Raw genomic sequence first — 23363 nt, 5'->3', positions numbered from 1 at the left:
AATTAGCTCTTCCAAAGCTGTCAATTAATTGTGTACTACCACATATTTCATAACACATCCCCTTTAAAGGAGAAAATTATATCATTTTCGGTCATGATCAAAATCATTATAGGCAAAAACTGTTGCTTGTTTTAACCTTTTCTCTTAAATAATCATCATCGGCAAGTCGATCAATGACCACTTATATCACAATAACGATTTTTCTCAAACCTCCTCAAGAGGTGAGTTGTGGTATAGTATAACCATACATAAGCATGTCTTTATGCATATATATTATCACATCCTGCCACATTCACTTTAAAGAATGGGCCAGCAATCACGGTGCTTATCACAAGTTACATTCTATTTAAGGAATGAACTATAATAATTTGTATGTGCTTCATAAATGTTCATTATAAGTTCCTTGTCATGCCTTGAAATTTATTATATTTATATGACCAACCTCAGCATCACTTTAATTTGAAAGGTCAAGTGCGCTTCCATTTTGTATTCCTTTCTTTTGATGGAAGATTTATCAAATTGGTCAAATTAGGTCGCACGATAATTGCGTTCCCAACGACATTTCGTACCACATCGCAAAGATTAACTTCACCTTTTGAAGGGCCATTTTTATTGTGTTCTTCCTTTTATAATTACCACAATCATGATGACCATTATTATTTTATCTTTTCATGCCCACATTCATACATTCAGCTAGTTGTCTTCTTTCAGACTTATTATGTACTGCTATCACATTTACTTCAGGAATGAAGCAAATTCAATGTGACAAGCTTCATAACTTTTCATCAAAAGCACATTATTTTGCTTTAGTCATCATTATATCATCAAAATGGGGCATGAGACTCAAACCCACTATCCTACCCATATAAAGGCTTGGTAGGCCATAATATGATGGGACTCAAACCCAATATTTCATTAATTATCACGGTGCACCAGGACTGGACCTGATATTATACCCTCTTGATGCGATGAGATTGAATCCACCGTTTCACGCTTAACCAATGGCATGAAATATAACCACGCCAACTCCTTTGAAGTTCATCGTTTGGATACTCTTGAGTTCAATATATAGTATTATTAAGTGAGATCACATAAATATGATAGGAGTATATATAAGCAAATTAAATTTTCATATTAACGCCAAGCGAAAATTCAATATAATCAAATCACGTCCGTCTAAAGACAAGAGTGATTCAATTAAATAATATGTTTTGATGTGAACTTTAAAATCAAATAGTAAAAGATTATACAGTATATATGCACACAATTTTTCTTCTAATCAGTTTAGTGAATATTCCATACTTACCACATACTTAGCTGAGAATTTTAAGATTTATCAAATCTACTTATACCGTTATAAATTTCCTCTGCAATAACATTTTGCCAATAGCCAAGTAGTGTTCACGGTTTGGTTAAAAACCGATCCAAATCGAAAATCAAATCAAACCGACTAAATAAACCGATATTTACTTGGGTTTGGTTTGATTTGGTTTCGAACTTTTAAAAATCGATAATACTTGGTTTGATTTTGGTTTTACTAAAAGCAAACCGAAGAAAAAAACGAACCGAATCAATAAATTTTATACATAATTTTTATAATTATATATATACAATAAGTTGATTTTTATAAATACTTTTAAATAATTTATATACTTAATTTAATTTATCTCTAACAGACTAATGAATTTTATACCTTTAAGCCGATTTTAAAAAAGAAATCCATAAATTCTAACTCATTTATTCAAAGAAACAACTATGAGGTTTACCTAGATTCATTTTTTATATTTCTTATAAACTTTACTCACTTAAATAAAATCATAAATCCTAAGACATTTTATTCATAATACAAGAAAACTATAGCTACCACAATAAAAAGATAATAATGAATTATAAGTTGGAAAAAGTTAAAAAATTCTCTCCTAATTGTAGGAAAAAAAAACCTGAGAAATAGAAATACCGTTAGTTTTCTTAAAAACCGAAAAACCAACCCAAACCGAACCAAACCGACTACAACCAAACCGATGATTATGTATTATATTTGGTTTGGTTTGGTTTTAGAAATTTTAAAAACCAACTTAATTGGTTTGGTTTTAGTTTTAACCTAAAACCGACCCAAACCGACCCATGAACACCCCTAATTAATACTATGGTAACTAATCGGATTTTAACTTGATCAGATGACTTTAATTAGTATTGCCAAAGGAAACAAAGATGTTAAACTCCTTAATTACTGATTGTCAAATTCGGCTAGAAGACTGGACAAATATATATACTAGACTAGATCCAATATTTCAGAGTGCAAATCTAAGAATATTATAAACGAATCTTAATCATTCTATACTAATTATAGATTGCTTTTCAAAGCAGACCGCGTATTTATCAATCACTGGAATATGCTAGTTATGCTAAGAAAATTAAGTGAAGGAAACTTACCTCACTTTCTCATCTCTGAATTTCTTTAAAGATTAATCCCGACTGAATTGGATAATATCAGTTAGTTAGAGCCTCGTGTTGATAACGTGTTATAAAATAAAAGCGATGTAATAAAATAAAGGAGCAATAAAAGCACATGCATAGAGAGAAAGAGGGAAAGGAGCAAGTGCAGTATAATAATTCTTTCTATTTTTGGGTGTCTTCTTTCATAAATGAAAGAGGCTATTTATAACCTCAAAGACTTGCAGAGATCATAGTGGTACAGAACACGTGGGGACATGGCATCCACACTAATTTATTTACAACACAAACAAGATATATCACAATTTAATATGATTTATTACCTTAGCCATCCGCGCTTCGCGCGAGTTCTGATATGACTTGGATAATGTAAAAAAAAAAAAGAATAAAAAAGATTTATATTGGAACAAATGGCGGCCCAATGAAATAAAAGGTTAACACCGTAATGTAAGAATAATATGTTAGTTGAACTTTTTTCAAGATTATATCATGAATATGCTCAAATAGGTGCTTCCTTTGTATTAAATTATTTGTCGTCTTTTTGTTTTACACACCCCATAAAAAAATATTCATTAGGAATGTTTTTTTTTAACTATTTTATCCTTATTTATATCTTACGATATAATAAATCTTCATCGAATATCTTATCTATCTATGTGTCATCTTGAGGTGTTTGTAGTCTTAAGGATAACTACTACTAATCGTAAAATGGAAAGGATAATTGATTTTGTCTTGAATTTCTGAAATGACAAATAGTTTGAGACATCTATTTTTAGAAATCACAATAAATAATTTGAGACAGAGAGAGTACATCACAATTTGAAATGATCAAGTATAGGATTCTTCAATACAGTCAAAGACATTGCGCGGGTAGCTAGTAATGATGTACAACAACAACATGCTCAGTGAAATCACACAACTTAGGGTATGGGGAGGCTAGAGTGTACGCAGATCTTACCCCTACCTTGGAAGGTAGATAGACTGTTTTCGAAAGATCCTGAGCTAAAGAAAAAGATAATGAGTAATGTGATAAAAAATATGGAACAAAAAAATTGTTTGATAATTATATAATTCGTCGTCATTATTTTCATATTGCAAGCAATATTTTAGTTAGACTTTTTTAAGCTAATCTAATATGCTCAAACATATACAACAAAATTTGAAATAATTGGGAATAATATTTTTTTAATACTGTCCGCGCATTGCGCGGATACGTATACTAATTTTTTACATAGTAGTAGCCCAAACCAAGACGCCGAACCCATCAGTTATTATTCGTTAATTTTGAAGCTATCCTAAAATTTCCCTTTCCAAACTATTTTATTCACACCAATATTTTATTTCCTTGTTGATGCATAAACCCTCCTAACGTTCCTCCATGTACTAGGTCCTTTCCTAAGGCTAGATACACGAGAAATTTCTGTCTTCAAAAATTACTCCAAAAAATCCTCTCCTTTTGTTTTCCTAAAGATATCTTTTTCCATTTTGGCTCCCTCTCCCAAGTCCAAACGGCTTTTTTTTCCTATACCTACAAAAAGATCTCTCCCTTTATTGGAGAAGGGGTCAGAGACAGAAGAAAAAGAAAAGATGATATTGTTCATCATTTTTTTTACCAACTCTTATTGCTTCTCTATTGATTTCAACCATCCTTTAACCTCCCTTATCGCTGTTTACCACTTCATTCTCTATTCTCACCTTTCTCGGGCACGGTTTACACATATCATATTTCTCTTAGAATTAGAGAAAGCGTCGGGATGATTGGAGTTGGCAACACGGCTCGTCCTCCAGCTATGAACTCGGTTCTCTCATAATATTTTCGCCTTTCATTTTCTCAACATGCACTGTGTAAAGATAAAAATAGTGGAAAGGAACAGTTGGGGCGGGGGATTTACTGTGTGATTATGTGCCCTGTTGTTACTTGCTTGTAATCAGATTAATTTGGTTATAGGTTTATTATTATAACGTGCTTGACTATTTAAATACGAAAATGCCTAGTCTTTAGGAAATAAGCAAATAAATTTTCTTTTCTGTGTGATCTCCATTTAATACACAAGTAACAGATTTTGGCTTCTTCAATATATATTTAGGTTTCCTTTTCGAGATTTTACATCCAAGTGCATATGTTTTATATCTTAAATCATTTTCACAGGCATTTAATCTCATCTGATCCTATTTCACAGTCCGAAAATAGCTATTCTCTTTTTTCCACCTTACTATCCTACTGCACTTATATCTAACCATTATGTCCTCCCAATAACGTACTTACATTTTGCTATCCTTAGATCTAACAGTTATAGTATTTACACTTGACCATTCGCTTTTACACCTAATATTTATACTATCTTATACTTTAGTTTTAATGTTATATTATTTTATCACGTTTTTCATTTCATCATTTTACTATCCAATCACTTTATATTTTTTAGATCTGGTCACGTCATCGCGTTATTTTAATCATATCTTAACCCGAAGGCAATTGTGAACCCTTAGTCATTATGTGCTTATTTTGATCAAGAATTTTTTTTACTTCATTATTTGAATTTTCTCTTGATTAGTTAAACATTAAGAACAAACATATTCTCACCACCCTTTGCATACTTTTTTTTTACATGTGCAATACAATGGAGTGGCGTCGCTTGGAGTTCAACCACAACATACAACGGAGTTAACGCAAGTGGAGTCGTCACCCCAAGCGGACCAGGTATGTCGGGAAATGAGGAAAAAGGTCGGCTGTAACTTCATCTTGTATGAAGCGCACAAATAGCTTTATTAAAAAGAAGTAAAGTAACTCGTTACTACCTCCTTTCTAATTTCACGAGTCACTCTTTTAAAAGTCTCAAAACTTGACAACTTTTACTACTACGCTAAGTTGTGACATGCTTTTCTTACAATCTAAACATCAAAATATTTTTAAGCTTCACACGGCTTTCTTAAATGCTTAAATATTTTATTTAGTGCTCTTGGACATTTTTTAAGAATTCTTTTCGTCTCATTTTAAGGTGTTTAAGAGAGTCGATCGTACTAAAATAGAGTAGAGGGGAGTAACATCGCATTGGGCCCGTTCTCAGCCTTGTCATGTACTGATCCCACATTCTTCTCTTACTCTTAGCTTTAAATTTATACATTGTTAATTTATTGTTTATTTCGGTCCTTTACATTGAATTCGCCACCAAAGTTAAGGTGGCACACATTTTACTAATAATTTCTTTTCTTTTGAGAGATGTTAAAATTTATGGGAACTGGCTAGAACGCACTATGTGAAAACAAAGAATAATTAAAGGATGAATTTTCTGGTACATGACGTTTGGAGGCTTATTGCTCATAGACTTTTGACTCAGCATTCTAAATATTTTTTGGTATTCTTTATTAAGTTGACGCTTCGCTAGTTCCATATATGTCACTTATTAGAATCCATGCCTAAAATCCCGTACTATAAACTCCAATCTTGTCTTACCTTGTCATTCTACGGTATTTGTTTGGTTAGTTAAGATATTACAGTTATTTGGAGGTTATTTTCCTAATTTCTTTTTAAGTTGTCGAGTAGCGTTAAATTGGCTTACATTTTGATTTAGCATATATATCCAAGTTGAGTTGTAGTATCACATTAAACGAGAAATGATTTTCTTTTCTGCCAAAAGTCCTCTTTTCTTGTTCTTTCCTCTTTACAGATTTTATTGTCACGCGGACTATTGCTTAATCTAAATTATTTTTTATAAACACTTTCCAACATTCTTCACTTAAAATAATAAGTCAACCTCACATGTTTAATCACTTAGTTTAATTTTGATTACTATTTAATTAATTTTGCGCTTTAATCACTTAATCCCATATAATCCTAAATCCGGTCGGGACCCACATTTGTGGGCCTCGAAAGGTGTTTAGCACCTTCCTTTTGAGGTAATTTGAACCCTTACCCGATCTTTGGTTGCGCAGACTAGTTAAACATAGTTATTGCATTAGTAGTAGTAAATGGGCCCTAACGCTCCTAAATTCGTTGGGTGGCGACTCTTCTCTTTTAAATCCACTAAAAGAGTTGTCACATGTACTGGCCCGTCTTCCGCGAGAAAAATGGGGTGCAAAACAGGGAACTACAGGGCATTTAGGAGTTGGTTACCCTTCTTTCAAATCTAAATAGTGTTGTAGAGCTGAGTCATAGAAAATTTGAGTTAAACTTACCTATTGTGTTTGCATACAGAGATGCTGGTGACTAGGAAGACTACGGCTAGTCAGAAAGGTAACACGCCATCGGGCGAGAGGACCAGCAGGGCACCCCAGCAGATGGGGCCCAGTCTGAGTCTCAGGGTGAGACCCCTTCCCAGCCATCGCCGACTCCTCCACCACCCGAGGAGCTTCCGAGAGAGGCAGCACCTCCGGTAACCCCTCCTGCGCCGATTGATCAAGATATCAGGAGTGCGGTGCAGCTACTGACGCAGATAGTGGCTACTAGGGGTGTACATGGACCGGGTTGGTTCGGGTTTTTTAAAGAACAAACTAAACCAATTGCATCGGATTTTTAAATCTATAAACCAAACCAAACCAACAAAAGTCGGGTTTTTCAACCTCGGGTTTTCTCGGTTTTTTCGGGTTGCTCGGGTTCTTCGGGTTTTTTTTCGGTAAAGTCTTCATACAAAACATATAACTTGTACTTCAAATATTTCTTTAGTCCTAATAAGATGCGGCTATCTAATTAATATATTTATTAAGAAAATAACACAAAACGTGATGAGAGATAACATTGTACTAAAATATTCAATGAAAAAAAATAATGAAATTGCATAAAATAAAATGATCATAATCTAAAAGTACTAAGTCATGCTACAATAAATACAGCTAATTTATAAGGCATGTAGAAAATGATCATAATCTAAAAGTACTAAGTCATGCTAAAATAAGTACGGCTAATAAGTATTAATTGCATTACTAGCTAAGAAAAAAATAAAATTAAGTTATGTATGTTCACTTTTTAAACTAATATAAAACTAAAGAATAAATATCAAAATTATTGTCATTCAAGTGTTAGATATGGATTTCTTTTGTTAGCATTAGTATTGATTTGATTTTTGTTGAGTTCTATTTGAGTTACTAATATCATTAGGCTATAAAACTTATTGGACCATTCAAAATTCTAATTCCAAGCTTGAAATAATAAGTTAAAAGACAAAAAACTATGAAAAAGTTAAAGAAACATTTATAAATTACATTATAAATAAATATTTCTATGTATAAAATATGTTTGAAATTTTATAAATGTAATGTTGGGTTGGTTTGATTCGGTTTGACTTTTTTTAGTTAAAACCAAACCAAACCAATAGTGTTCGGGTTTTTCTTTTTAAAACAAACCAAGTCAAACCAAACCACGAGTCGGGTTTTTTTCTCAGTTTGGTTCGGATTATCGGTTTGGTGCGGTTTGTCGGATTGCTTTGTACACCCGTAGTGGCTACCCAGAAACAGCGAGAGTACCGGCTGGTGCAGGGTCTTCTGAGGGGCCCGGTAGTTCGAGAGCTTCTGGCATTAAAGCCTCTAGAGTACACAAGGACCAGGCGGGATGAGGACCTGCAGAATTTTATTGATCAGCTCCACCGGATTTTCAAAGTGATGCATGCTTCGGAGACCGAGGCAGTGGAGTTAGTGCTTTCAGGCTTCGAGATATAGCTGTTGTCACACCCTAGAAATAGTAGGGCATGACAGGCACCCGGCTCTCATCAGAGTCAAGCGAACCCTTAAACATTCGCTCTATCAAAACCTGTCATTTCAAACACTTATAAAAACATAAAACTTTTCCAAATAGAAATCATTATCTTTATAACGATTATGAAAAATTTCAATCAAATAAGTACTTTAAACCAATTGAAATCATCTAAAATACATACTCTTTTAAAATCCACAAATGACTCAACTGACATCACTTTGTCGATATCTCGACAAACATACCACATGACAACATGTCACGTGCTTCCTCTAAGAAGTAAATCGAACATTATGACAGGGCCCCTGACATACCCATGATCATACATATCTATACATGACTCAGTACAGCTCCAGAATGAGGTGGAACTTGCCAATCTCAGCTGACGTCCACGCATCCTAGCTATACACTTAACCTGCCAAACAATCCGGGGTTGCTGGCATGAACGCAACGTCCCCAGGCAAAAGGATGTCAGCACCCCCAGGCAAAAGGACGTCAGCACGGACAATTTACTAAGTATGTAAGGTGGTGACAAGTCATAATCATAATTTGACTTAGGAGAGAAGAAATCACAATCTAACTCAATACCTGCAGCCTTCGCGGGAAGAAACATAAATGGGCACACGAAGTCTCAAAACAATCTTTAAGTAAATAATGCAATCCAACACACACACGCCGCTTCGACATGTCAACGAATGGTCCTTCGACACGACTTCCGGCCAATATCACAATAGTCCTTTCGGACGGCCGCTTCCGGCATAATAATGATGGCCCAGGGCGCCGCTCTCCGCTTAATATCACAATCATGTCAACACAAACTCAATCCACAAATATCAATTTCAATTCATATCATAAGTCACTAATCAATTCATCACAATCCAGCTTATTAGCCTTAGTCTTTCATAAGTTATCAAATTTGTATCTCACTAGACTTAGGAGGATATACTTCTCCGAGTTTGAGGGTAGATTTGTTATGAAATTCTTACTACTTATATTCTGCTCAATTTCATCTTATTGCCCTACCCAAAGAATAAATGATCATATCAATACAAAGGGATGATACTATGGAATGTAAATATAAATCGTAAATGAAATGAAGTAGTAAAAAATCTCGCACCCCATTCGGAATGGTTTTGAAAATCAAACTTTATTTTTCCTTTAGTATAAAACTCATTTCCTCGAAATAATTAGTAAAACCATATACACAACTCAACTTGGCACCTTATGGGTGTTCTCTTCGGAACATAATAGGAGTACAATATCAATAAGCCATCACAAGAAACATTTAGACCTTACTCGTCTAAGAATGGAATCATATAGAGTACATATAGAATGAATAACAACAAGAATCATGCCAAAGGAAGAAAGGTTTGCCTCACATACCTTGTCACTTACGTGATTAGCTTAACTTATGCTTCCAAACACTGGCCAATCCACAATCAAGGTAAAAGAAATCATAGACAACTTGAAAAAGGTTCATATACTTTTAGCTCGCAATTAACTTTCGTAAATTCGGGCAACATTTTCCCTGTAATCTTCGCTTCCCTCTAATTCCAATTCAATTTAACAACACAATTAGCAATCAACAACAACAACAACCATCTCATATAAGCCTCTTTAAACTTAAAGCATCAACTCCCAAAGATATATACCAAAATAGCCTAGTATACGCTTTGTATACGATATCTTCATACACTTTATCCTCCCAAATTCAAGAATAACAACTTATAAACAATAGCAACAATCATTTTATATCAATATCCAACTAATTATATCCATTTAATCATACCAAAACAGCCCCCAAGTCATTTGATATCCAAAAATTATAACCGAACTTTCAACGTCATTTTCTCTATTCTAACCCGTCAAATCTATCAATGATCATGGTAAGAACATCTTAAGCATACCTTATATGAGCAACCACCACGAAACCAACATCCCCCAAGTTCAACTTTTAGCTTAAAACGATGACGACAACTCGTACTACACTTTATCCTTCACGAGCCTCGGGATTCGGGGCCTCGAAGTTGATCGAACCCTTGCTTTATCTCTCTAAACTCCCCTCACTCTCTCTCTACCATGTTCAAGACCTTTTGGTATGAAACAAGGAAGATAAGGGTTAAAACCTCCCTTAAATAGCAAGGGAAGTGGGCCTGACCCGAGTTGGAGTCGGGTTGGGCCGAGCCCACTGCCCAGTTTGACCTTTCCGCCTTAAAACGTCCATAACTTTTTATATCTATATCGTATGATGGCCCACAACCTATGGTTGGAAAGGTATTTCAATTATCTATAACTTTCATTTTTTCTGTTTTCCCAAATTCTAAACTTATAATGGCGTGTTGGCCTCGTAAATCTAGATCACCCGAAAACGTATCCTTAAATCATCCTTTTGGAGTGCTTATGCTCATATTTGGCTTAAGTGTCCTTCTTAAGACTTGCTCAACTTCCCATATACTATTCATATAAATTGTCATATGCCCTTTATAAAAAATCCGGACATACGTGAGCCCCAAATTTCACTTACGGTTACGAGGCTATATATCTTTTAATGTATCATTCCAATCATATTGTACGAATTCCAAATGTCATACTCATGCTATCCTCATGCTAATACAAGAGAGAATTCTATCCTTTATACTTGTAATATTTGCTCCTCCTTGAGCTCACATTAAGCCGTCTGCAGCCTGTAACGCGAAATTTTATGGGGTGTAACAGCTGTCTTGTGGCTTCTTTGCAGCACCGCGAACTCCTTTCTAACTTATTAACTACTCCCTCCGTTTCAATTTATGTGAACCCATTTGACTGGGCACGACATTTAAGAAAGAGTGAAGACTTTTGAAACTTGTGGTTCAAAATAAGTCTTGAATATTTGTGTGGCTGTAAATCACTTCATAAAGTGAATTTATTTTCAAATTAGGAAAGAGGTCATTCATTTTGGTACGGACTAAAAAGGAAATAAGTTCACATAAATTGAAACAGAGGGAGTATCTTATTTACATTCAGATAGTGTATTCACTTTGAGGCCATGTATTGTATTCTGTTTAGATGTTCTTGTCTCATATCATCAATTCTCGAAGATTTTTATGTATTTTGTCATACTTGACTTACAACATTTATTTATAATTAATGACTATTTCAAATGCTTAAATCTTTGTCATTTAATAATAGAATTGGTTAATGGTTGAATATGATTTGCCTATCGGGTTGGGATACAGGTGCCCTTACGACTTATATGAATTAAATTGTGACACTTATTAGTAAATTAGTAATATTTGTTGTACACACTCAATACGAGTAAGTTTTTATTGAATTAGTGTGGTCAAATCTCACTATGTAAATTTGTTTTTTGTTTTTTTCTTTAATTTTGCTTAAAATAGAAGTATCCATCCACTCATGGGGGACAGTGGTACCAGCTCCAAATAGAAACCTAGAAATGTTAAAGCAAGTGTGTTTTGTTTGGTCGCGTAACTTGACACCCTTGTCTAATTTTCACAGCAAGGCCAAACCCGGTTATCATTTCTTAGCGCGATTCTCCGGTTCAATCACTCATTCGCCGTCCAAGGCACGTCTCTTTCATTCATTTTTGGGTTACTTCTTGTTGTTGTTTTCCCATGTTCATTCATTCATATTTATTGGTGAAACAAACAGATGGAGGGGGATAATTCTTATATGTTTGGACCATACAAGATTGACAATAAAGAAGTGTTCTACTCTACTCATTTGTCTTATGCCTTGGTCAACCTCCGCCCTCTTCTTCCTGGTATTTCTCACCTGCCTTTCTTTCTCTACTCTCCTATTTTTCTTAGTTTGTTATCTGGGATCTCCCCCCTTCTTAATTACTACAGGAATAAGCCAAGTTTTACCTGTTATTTTTTGCCGAAGATTTCATGATTAGGGGTTGCATCATTTCTTGGTAGGATTCCAAAATAGAATCTTTTGAGCTGTAATACCAAACGGGTATTCAGAAATTTTATTGGTTTTCCCTAATCTTTAGTGGTGCTTTAGTTGTGATAGGAGACATATTTTTCAATTAACATGATGCTAAAACTATATGAGGCTAGGAGGCTTTATACATTGAAGGAGTGATGCCTTCATAAGGTGTACTCAACAACACATAACAATTAGCACCAATAATTTGGATGGTTGGAAAATTAAAGGGAAAAAGACACGAGAATAATATTCATGATTATGCCTGATGATGATGAAAGTTGGACTGCATAATTAGCAAAGTGATAGCACAGTGACTGCATGTTTATTGGTTTTTGCTATTCCATCCCCAGACACATGCAATGCCACATACTTCAAGCATGAATACTAGCTGCTGGACCACTTTTTTTTTTTTTTTTTTTTAACTGAAAGCAAATAACCAACATCATAGTAGGAAAATGAACTCTGTCATGACTTTGGACATAAGACAATTTTTAGTGCTTGATCCAATGGTTATATATTAGCTGCTAGTCTAGACTAAGGTCTCGCTTGCACCACTTCTACTGTCATAGTCTGGTAATTCGTCAGAACCAAAACTTCTTAGGATGTGGAATCAATAGAAATTATGTTGATTCTGCCATTTTTAAACAAAAATCTTCTCCGAACAAGACAAACACCTCGAACAGATTCTCATTCTATGCTCAGTGCTTCCCTTCTGCTACTTCATATTTCAATTCATTCTTCTGTTCTTTGTATATCCTTATGATAGTCCCTTGTACTTTGTGATATTTATTCGTATTTCTCATGTATCTGGAAAAAACCTTTATAGTGTCATCATTTTCCCTTTTCAGTTCTCGCATGAATACCATCTATTGACTCCCTTTTCTTGTCATGCAGGTCATATCCTTGTCCACTCTGTAATTGAACGGTTTTTGGAGATCCATTAAATATTATGTGAATATAGTGATTGTCATGATATTGAGGATGCTAGAATGTGGTGATTCTTCATCTCCTCAATTTACTTTTAGTATGATTCTGTCCAGTCAATGCAAGACACATATGTATTTGGATGTATATGTGCAAATAAAATAAAATATGCCTCTGATATCAGTTTAGAAAGTCCAGCACTCTTCTCAATCAGTTAGTTAGTCCATCAACTATGCTTAATTGAATCCTTATTATCGAGTCCATTCTGTTTAGGTGCATTTTATTCCATACTAAGTACATACATAATATGTGTTTTAAGGAAAATCAAAGTGTTTTTTTTTTTGTTTGTTTTTCAAATTAGAGGTCCTCTTTTCTTAAAATAAAAAAGTTGAATATTTTCTAAATCTCACAGTTATCCTTGCTCGGAACTACAAATCACAACCATAATAAAGTGACCCATGAAAAATACCAATCCCAATGTAAATGTAACAAGAACAATCAAGCAGTTTTTGCTTCCGTTCTGCTTTGTTCTTATAATACACTGAATCGTAGAGGTTTAGATTTTCTTAGACAGTTTTCCTCTATGTGATTTGAGGTCTACCTCGTTTGTTCTAAAACAGCTTCAGTCATTATATTGTTGTACATATAGACCGATGCATATAAGGTCTGTGAAGAAGAAGATCATAGCTAAACTATCTCAAGTGACCTCTTATTTCATCTTTAATATGTGCTACTTACACTCTCTGTCTTATGTGGTCATTTTCTAATCTTGCCGAATGTTGTATATTGCATGTCGATCTTAATATCCACGTCTTGTGGATGTGTTGAGCTTTAGGGCCCAAGATTCATTCAAATGCAGCATTTCTACATTTACGACCATTCTATAGTAGTTGCCTTTCATCTTATTGTGCATCTTCCTGTCTCTAAGTGATTCCATAGCACTCCTCTCTTTTCTTTCAGATATCATTTTCTAATTTCATGTCTCACATTTAATCTTACTTGATTAAAAAAAAAAAGTGTTACATTTAATCTATCTGGCTATTATCATGAAAGATTAGCCTAAATATTTGAATTGTCTTCACTTAGATACTATAATCCCGTCTAATCTCACTTCACCTACATTCTTCTTTTTTGAAATTGTAATGAAAAAATTAACGTCACCTAGTCAATAATGTGGTCTTACTTTTACTTATTCTAGAACTCTTTCTAGAATACTTCTCCATATCTCCAACTTTTGGTCAACTATTTCTCTAGTTTCGTCAATTAACACAATATCGTTGTAAAGAGTATGCACCATGTAATTGTAACCTCATCCTATATGCTATTGATTAGTTCATTTATAACTAGGTAAACAAGTACGAGCTCAATGCGGACCCCTGGTATAAATCCACCTCTTGAGAGAAATTCTTTTGTCTCTCTTCTCACTGTTCCATTACTTTTGCACACTCTTTTGTATATCCTTTTTGAGTTTTGTGCATTTGATATGAATTTCTTTCTTCTCAAGCGCCAACTAAAGGTCTTTTCTTCACACTGTATCAGATGCTTTCTCCATCTCTAGTTTAATGAATATCTTGTGGAGATCCTTTTTCCGATCTTTATAAATATCGTTCAATCCTTTTTGCAAAACTCTGAACTTTGTTATAGATCTACCATGCGTAAATGCAAATTGGTTCTTCATCATCTTTGTATTTTCCCTAAATCTATGATCTATCACTCTTTTCCAATGCTTCATGATAGGAACCATACACCTAATACCACATTAGTTCGCAACTCTTTGTTTTGTATATCTTGGAAAAAAGTACTAGTCTTCCACTTATTTGAATCTTCCCACACTTTGGTAAATGGGCAGCCCGGTGCACAAAGCATCCCACGTTAGCAGGGTCCGGGGATACTAGTATAACATTAAATAGCCTCGTTTGTCATATTAGTCTACAGAGATACCATGTGGAACACATACTTTTCTAACTCTCATATTATTCATAGTATCTTTTACTTTGGTAGACCTAATTCTACCAAGAGTAGTTAAGGTTTCTGCCATAAATATATCAACAACAATTACGCCTCAGTTCCAAACAAGTTGCGGTTGGCTATATGAATCCCCATTTCTTCATTTAAGCTCATATCATATCATCATCATACTAAATAAAATAGAAGTGAAAAATAAGCTAAAAATATGTATAAATAATAATAATAATAATAGAACTCAATGACTTCAGACCTATTAGCTTAATAGGTGGAGTACAAAATCATTGCCAAGCTACTGGCAGAGAGAGTGAAAAAGGTTATCCACAGACTGGTGGATAGATAGCAAATGGCTTTCATATAAGGGAGATATTATGGATGCAATTCTTATAGCTAATGAATGTGTGGATTCCAGGCAGAGAAGTAAAAAACCAGGCATTCTATGCAAACTTGACATCCAAAAAGCTTATGATCATTTGAACTGGAGCTTCCTGATCAAGATGCTAGAGCAGATGGGCTTTGGTACTAGATGGATTAGATGGATTAAACAGTGCATCAGCACAGTAAAATTCTCAGTTTTGGTCAATAGAACTCCTTGTGGTTTCTTTCCTTCTCAAAGGGGATTGAGATAGGGGGACCCTTTATCCCCTTTCCTATTCATTCTTGCAATGGAAGGGGTGAGCAACATGTTAAACACGCACAGGAGAGAGGATGGATAAGGGGATTCCAGGTGGGAGAAGGAAACAATTTAGAGATCACACATCTACAGTATGCAGATGACACCTTAGTATTTTGTGATGCAGAGGAAAATGGTATGCTAATGCTAAGGGTTATCTTCATCATCTTTGAAGCAGTTTCCGGATTACACATCAATTGGGGGAAAAGTTTCATCTATCCTATAAATAAGGTGCCAGGATTGGAGAGGTTAGCTGAGAAGCTTGGAGGCAGAGTGGGGGAACTCCCAACCATTTACTTGGGCATGCCTTTAGAAGCTAAAAGCAAATCCAAAGGGATATGGAATGGGGTTTTAGAGAAATGTGAGAAAAGATTGTCCAACTAGAAAAGTCAGTACCTTTCTCTTGGGGGTAGACTGACTATGGTCAACAGTGTGTTAGATGCTTTGCCATCTTACATGATGTCCATCTTTCCAACACCTGTCAATGTGATTAAAAGGATTAACATGCTTAGAAGGAACTTTTTCTGGCAAGGCACTGAAGACAAGAAAAAGATACATCTAGTCAAGTGGGAAGAATTGACAATTAGCAAGAAGGTAGGAGGAGTGGGTATTAGAGACATGAAGATCCAGAACCAAAGCCTAATGATGAAATGGTTATGGAAATTTGCTACAGAAGAGAACATGCTCTGGAAAGATGTCATCACTGTTAAATATGGAATGGAAGATAACTGGACAACAAACATGGTAACTATACCATACAGTTGCACTGTTTGGAGAGCAATCAGGAACTTGTGGCCTATTATGCTAGCAAGGATCAGATGTAAGGTTGGGAATGGGTTAAAGGTTTCATTTTGGAATGATAAGTGGATTGATAGTACAACCCTGAAACAGTTGTACCCTGATCTATTTGTTCTTTGTCAATTGCAACAAGCCACTGTTGCTGAGATATGGACTGGACAGGGATGGAACTTGAATCTGAGAAGAAACTTGAATGATTGGGAGATAGAGAGGATAGCAGCATTTCATAATACAATGGCCACTTTCAACAATTTGACAGGAGAAAGAGACACAATAGAATGGCAGAAGGACAGCAAAGGAATTTTCTCAGTTAATTCAGCTTATAAGGACCTGAACACCTCAACTATGCAGGAGGATGACTGGCCCTGGCCCTGGAAGATGATCTGGAGGACAAAAGTTCCATACAAAGTGAACTGCTTCAACTGGCTCTTGGCAAAAGAAGCAGTACTGACTCATGAAAACTTGGAAAAAAAGAGGTTTCCATCTATGCTCAAGGTGTTTCTTATGTGGGGAACAAAATGAGACAATCAACCATCTCTTTTTACACTGCAAATGGACAGAACAACTATGGAAGATGTTCATCAGCCTGAGGAAGATCAAGTGGGTGAAACCTGGGAACATTAAAGGAGTTCTAAACAGTTAGAATAGGGATGGAAATGCAACAAAGCAGGAGGAGAGATGGAGGATTGTCCCATCATGCATATGGTGGACTCTATGGAATGAAAGGAATCAGACGTGCTTTGAGAGCAAACAATGTTGTCTACAGAAGTTCAAGATGAATTGTCTAAGTCTAAGTCTTTTTTTACTTTTGGTGTAAACAGGTAGTTTTAGTACAAACAGAAGATATTTTTGATGTTTTGGAATTACTGTAAGAGGAAGATCATGTAAGGAACAAGCTGTAAGATGTAACTCTTTGAAGGGGGACTACACATTTGGATGTAGTATACCTGTGGATATATAGATTAACTGTTACCATTTTCCAAAAAAAATAAAAAAAAAATATTAGAAGTTCTCTAACAAGTCTAAAATCTGTCCTCAATTGTATAATCTATCCTCGTGATTTATGTTGAGAAATTGATTGAAATAACATCTTCATCTCTCTTTGACTCGCCAGCTTTGATCAAAGTTTGTTGGCAGTTGTATTTACACTTAACTTGGTTCACTCCTTTACACCTCTTCCCTTTTGGTTGTGCTACTTTCCTACTCTTAGATGCAGAAAAGACATCCAAAAAGCTAGCTATGATATATGAATTAAACTTGATTGCTTTGTAAATTCTTAAGGACATGTGTTGTCTGATAAATACTAATTTATGTAAACTCTGCAATACAGAAGAGTTGGCTCCCAGTACTGGAGCATGAAAGTTTGTAACCAGAAAAAGATAGTGTTATTTGCTGTAGCCAGCATGTTCCTCTGTATAGTTCCAATTTTATGGCTGTCCCCTAAGGGAATGCTGTAGCCTGTATGATTCCTTTCATAGACTCGTCCTTCCTATGCAATTAATAAACTTTCAAAGACTGTAGTATGAGGTTCATATTTCTTGAATTATGAATATACATTTAAGAACGAATTGTTGTCTGTTGGAAATGATGCTAGTTCCACTCTTTTGAAATATCTGTAACTTTAATTTTCTCCCACCAATGTAATAGGTTCTGTTTTGTGCTTTATTGACTTTTGCACACAGAATAATCTACATCATATTTTTTCTTAAAAAAAATAAAAATAATCTACATCATATTAGTTTCTTAAAAAGTTCGCTGCTCTTCTTTTCCATTGACCACTAGGGATGGCATGAGATGTCCTTCTTGTAAACTTTTTGCTAATATGGTTGGATCCTCAGTTGTCTCAAAACTTAATAAGTGGTCTCCTTAACCAATTATACATGTGCTTGTCTGCCCAAGACGTGAAGTACAGCGCTTTGCTGAGCTTACTGCTGATGAGACTAGTGACTTGTGGCTTACAGCACAAAAAGTTGGCAAGCAACTTGAGTCATACCACAAGGCATCTTCTCTGACATTTGCAATCCAAGTAAGTAGGCTCTGTTCTTATAGATCTGTTGTTATCCTTAACCATAATATAGCTGTATGTCTGCAAAAAGGACTACAGAACCTGATATACTCAAATTTTCGAAAAGATAGTAAATGCAGAATTTGATATTGTGTTCTCATCAATGTAGAAATAAAATGGATATCCAAGTTTTCACTATGTTGGAATTTTACTTATTTTGTTATCATTTGTTTTTGTTTTTTTTTTGGCCTATTTCTCTGCTTGGAAAGCTGGTCGTAAGTTCTTTGCTTCTGTTAATATCTCAGGATGGACCCCAGGCAGGACAAACAGTTCCTCATGTTCATATTCACATCATCCCGCGCAAAAGTGGTGATTTTGAAAAGAATGATGAGATTTATGATGCTGTAAGATTCAAATATCCGCTACTGATTACTCATACTTAGTTGCCTGGATTTGAAACACAAATTTTATTAATCTTTTGCGGCGTTCATGCAGCTGGACGTGAAGGAGAAGGAGATGAAGCAGTCACTTGATTTGGACAAGGAAAGGAAAGACAGAGGCATTGAGGAGATGGCTGAAGAGGCAGATGAATATAGAAAACTTTTCTAGTGAAGAGGCATAGACCATCTCATTACTCTCTTTAGAGCTCCAGCTGTTGCCTAACTGCTTTATTGATCACCAGCTATTGTGTGGATCTAACATTTGGATTTCTTATAAACTATGTAATAACATTCTGCTTTCACATGAAGGAATTCCCATATGAGAAGGGAATTTTACTGATATAACTGATGCTGTTGCTGTTTTCTCCTACACAAACTCGTTTCGTTTTTATTAAATGCTCTTTTGTTTGGATGAACCACTTTTCTGAAAGCTGTTGGCTATTCGGGTGGCTGTTCCAGAACACTATACCACTATTTTTCAGTGACAGCTTGAATAGAAGCCTCGAAATAACTTGAAGGGGGTGTAACACTGGAGAATTGAACCTCAATTCAGCTCTGGATAGCAAAAATATGAGTTCGGGGAATCCTCGGGATAATTGAAGCTGTTTTTACCCTAAACCTCAATTCTGCTTTGGAGTTGGGATAGGCAAATGAGTTCGTGGACGGACTACACTACAGAAGAATATGTCTGCCACGGATCATAAAATAAATATGAGACAAAAGATAACTAAAATATATATTTCTAGGCGTCGATCAGATTGCTTCTGATATATACAGAGAACAATGTAGATGGAAGAAAGAGTGAATTTTTTGGAACTGGTAGAAGGAGAAGAAGTTATTAGGGGCGTTATTAAGGTGAGGGTTTATTTGAGAATCGGGGGAAATTTTACAATTTATGTACCAAATGAGCCAAACCCGAATAAACAATAAAGAATTGGACTAAATTTTGTAAATTATATGGCTAATGTGCATTTGTGCTGCAAATCTCTCTTAATTAAAGAGAACTCTCCATAAATCCTATACATGGCAGTAAAAATTTCACACGTTCTTTATTGGGATATTGCTATTTAACGTGTACCCACTTTTTAAAAAAATTGGCATGTCTATCAACTTCATAAATAACTGTAGACATGCGGTGTAAGAAGTTACATATGACTGAAGTTCGGTCATTTTAGGAACTTCAATTCTATGTGCATGAACTTGAGGAAAAACTGCTTGAACTTCAGGCAAAAATTACTGAATTCAGCCACGTATGGCTGAAGTTTAGACAAAAATGACTGAATTTAAGCTATATGGCATGAATTTCAGCCTTATATAACTTCAGACATTTTAGCTATCAAGCTTAATTTTAAATACCACATGTTTTGGCCAAAGCACAGGTTATTAATGACACAACAAATGTAGTTGATGAAGCAAGAGCCACGATGAAAGGACTTGAGTTTTTGTGTGGAAAAGGATCTGCATCCATTGATTATGGAAACATATCCAATGATGATGAAGGAGGTTGTAGAAGGGACATGGAAACCTCACTGGAGTATTGCAATAGAGGTGGATAAGATTAAAAAGATCAAGGACAAATTCAATGTCATTATACAACATGTGCACGGAGAGGCCAACACAATGACAGATTTTTAAACTAACATAAGTTTTGATTTTGCAGGTGAAGCTATCTTTAACAATTTCTCTGAACTACCAAGTGCATGAAGGAAGATTGTAAGCTGGAGAATGCAGTCATTCCCAACTTAAGAATCAGATGAACCAGCAAAAGAAGAGCTCTTGATTAGTTACAGATCACAGCCCTAGCAACACCAGAAGCAAATTGTGTAAGTGAAACTAAATATTGACAGACTTCCAATGTGTGGTATTAGCAATAGCTCAACCTATTGGAAGACTATCAATACATGGTGCAACTTATGCAATTTTGGCTACCAACTCAAATGAAACCAGTAGGAACAAATGATAGTTATTATTTCTTGAACCTGTGACATCAAAGGATAAGATCACCTGAAGCAGTTTACTGGAAGAATATACTAAGATTTGATACTGATTGATCTGTAATCCTGGAGAGACAGTTAAGTAGGCTAAAGATCATAGCATGCGCGACCCAGGTGAGAGCTTGAGGTGCTTTCAACATGATCTTGGCCAAAGGATTACAGTTACAGCCTAATAATATTAATAGTACTTCTTCCCAGAAGTTGTTTAGCTGATTTTGTAGATGATAGTTTTTTCTGTTTTGGTTTTCATTCTTGTTGTATTTTTTTATTTCTGTATGACTCTTTCCTTATTTGATTATAGACTACTCCCTCCGTTTCAATTTGTTTGTCTGATTTTGACTTATAACAGAATTTAACAAAATAAAGAAGATTTTTAAATCTTTTGGTCTTAAACTAAAGATATGTAGAATGTACCAAAATATCTTTTAATCATGTGGTCGTAAACATGTCACGTGGAAAGTTGGAATTAAAGAGTTGTCAAAAAAGGAAAGAGACATTCTTCTTGAAACGGACTAAACGGAAAGTGAACAAACAAATTGAAACGGAGGAAGTAACCTGATGCAAGCCAAGGTTGCTAGGCTTCAATTGGAAATCAAGAAGATGCTGATCGTGGAAGAAAAGTCCAAGAATTATGGAGAAGAATGGGCTAAATACTATACATATTTCATGATTCAAGTCCAAGCTCAAGAGGAGGGAGATTGGGGCCCACATGGAGCCCAAAAGAGCTTAAATTCAAGCCCACATAGGGCTGAAATTTCTGCCAAAAAATGAACTTAAATCCAACCCAAATTGGGTGGAGAAAGTCACATACAAAGTGACTTTTAGGCAACCTTTTCCATGTTCTATTAGGGAAGAAGTTTGTCAATTGTTTTACGTGTTTTCCTAGTTCCTAGTTTAAATCTAGTTAGGTTTTAGTATTTAATTATTTCCATAAAAGTAGATTCTAATCCTATGATATTTGGGATAAGTTTCCCCTATATATAGGGGTGGATTTTGTTATTTCCATTATACAACATTATTATTATTTGAGAGTTTCTCTTTTTTACACCGTTGCGTGAGGCTACTTTGGATTTATCTTGCAACCTTATAAGAATGATTCTTTTGAGAGGTAACATTAATTCGTATTAAATATCTTAGGTTCTCACTCGTAAATTAAATAAGGTAATTAGTCTTATAGTACTAATAGTCTCTAATTTCTTCGAAATAGGGGTCTAGATCACCTTTTGATATAAGTTCTTGAATTGACTCTATTAGTATCACAATTATTTTAATTCGCTAATTTTGAATACTAAGATCAATTAGGGTTCTTATCACTTAATCTTGAAATTTTTTGGATTTTATTCTAGAATTTCTCATATCTTTAGATTCCGTCTTTAATCTTTGTATTTTCGCTTCCGCATTATTTTCTTGTTTTTTTATTCAAGTAACCTGATTCTTATCAAGTAGTATCAGAGCGGTTCCATCAAGGTTCCGTTCTTGATAATCTTGGGAATTTTGTAGCAAAAAAACCAAAAAAAATGAAAGTTCTCTTTTTTTTAGTAGCGTAAATAGTAAAGTTAAATTACAGCAAAAAAAATAATCTTGCAAATTAAGAAACTCCATATTCATTGTGTTTCTTATTTTTCCAACATCAAGAAGTAAAACCAAGAAGAGGGGAAATTTGGGATTTTTCTTTTCATACAAATTGGTCTTTTTCTTGTCTCACCATACCCAATCCGTCCGAGAGTTGGTAATTTTTTTTCTACATCTTACTTCTAAAAGATTGTTACTAGTAGGGTTTATATATAAATCCTAAAGGGACCAACTAAAGGTAGTAATTTTAGTGGAAAAAGGCAAGAGAAGGTGAGATCAATTGAGGGAAAAAGCCACATTGAGAGATATTTGTTTCTTTAGTATTTTTTTCGAGATGTCTTAAACAGGAAAGGAGAGTGAAATAGGCACTCAAAACGACAACAACTTAGTCGAGATGCTCAGAATGATTACCGCCCGACTTGAAGCATTAGAGGTCGCCCAAAAGCCACCTAATCCGGTGAACATAGCCGATGTGAGGAGAATCCAATAGCATCTGATTCCTCAGGTTAGGAGACAAGTTGTTCGAGGTCCTCAATTCTAATAAGGTGAGGATAATTTGGAGACGATGAGGGCGAATTTGAGGAAGCTTATTAAAGGAGGAACGAACGAAGGGCACCACGAGTTAGGGCTGAGGATGACAATCTTAGTAGCATTAAGGTGAAGATCCCTGCTTTCAAGGGAACAAGAGATCTAGATTTGTATCTTGATTGGGAGAGAAAGGTGGATGCCATCTTTGACTGTCATAACTACTCTGAAGGTAAGAAGGTTAAACTTGTTGTGATTGAATTTTCTAACTATGTTGCCAGTTGGTGGAAGAAATTTAGCAGAGACAGACTAGTCAATGGAGAACCGCCCATTGCGACATGGAGGAGATAAGGAGGGTTATGAGGAAGCATTTTATGCTATCACACTTCCAAAGAGA

General features: G+C 35.1%; 1 protein-coding gene and 2 long non-coding RNA genes across 3 annotated transcripts; 2 read left to right on the top strand and 1 right to left on the bottom strand.

The window, feature by feature from the left end:
* Window positions 1-754: 754 nt before the first annotated feature.
* Window positions 755-2759, bottom strand: LOC132043288 (uncharacterized). Its single transcript, XR_009411763.1, has 2 exons — window positions 2279-2759; window positions 755-2247 (listed from the first exon to the last, which is right to left on the bottom strand). It is a non-coding gene; the product is annotated as an uncharacterized LOC132043288 (long non-coding RNA).
* A 1036-nt stretch (window positions 2760-3795) lies between these two features.
* Window positions 3796-8114, top strand: LOC132043287 (uncharacterized). Its single transcript, XR_009411762.1, has 3 exons — window positions 3796-5155; window positions 6650-6903; window positions 7900-8114. It is a non-coding gene; the product is annotated as an uncharacterized LOC132043287 (long non-coding RNA).
* A 3674-nt stretch (window positions 8115-11788) lies between these two features.
* On the top strand, window positions 11789-19291 carry LOC132043289 (bifunctional bis(5'-adenosyl)-triphosphatase/adenylylsulfatase FHIT). The gene is made up of 4 exons (XM_059433791.1): window positions 11789-11901; window positions 18309-18456; window positions 18741-18839; window positions 18931-19291. The coding sequence occupies exons 1-4, from the start codon at window positions 11789-11791 to the stop codon at window positions 19042-19044; spliced, it is 474 nt and encodes a 157-aa protein (XP_059289774.1). The 3' UTR covers window positions 19045-19291.
* The last annotated feature ends 4072 nt before the right edge of the window (window positions 19292-23363 follow it).

This window comes from Lycium ferocissimum, unplaced genomic scaffold (assembly GCF_029784015.1).
Source record: "Lycium ferocissimum isolate CSIRO_LF1 unplaced genomic scaffold, AGI_CSIRO_Lferr_CH_V1 ctg226, whole genome shotgun sequence".
NCBI classification, from domain to species: Eukaryota; Viridiplantae; Streptophyta; class Magnoliopsida; order Solanales; family Solanaceae; genus Lycium; species Lycium ferocissimum.
Note: the sequence above shows the minus strand (reverse complement) of the source record. Positions and strands in the feature narration are given on the sequence as shown.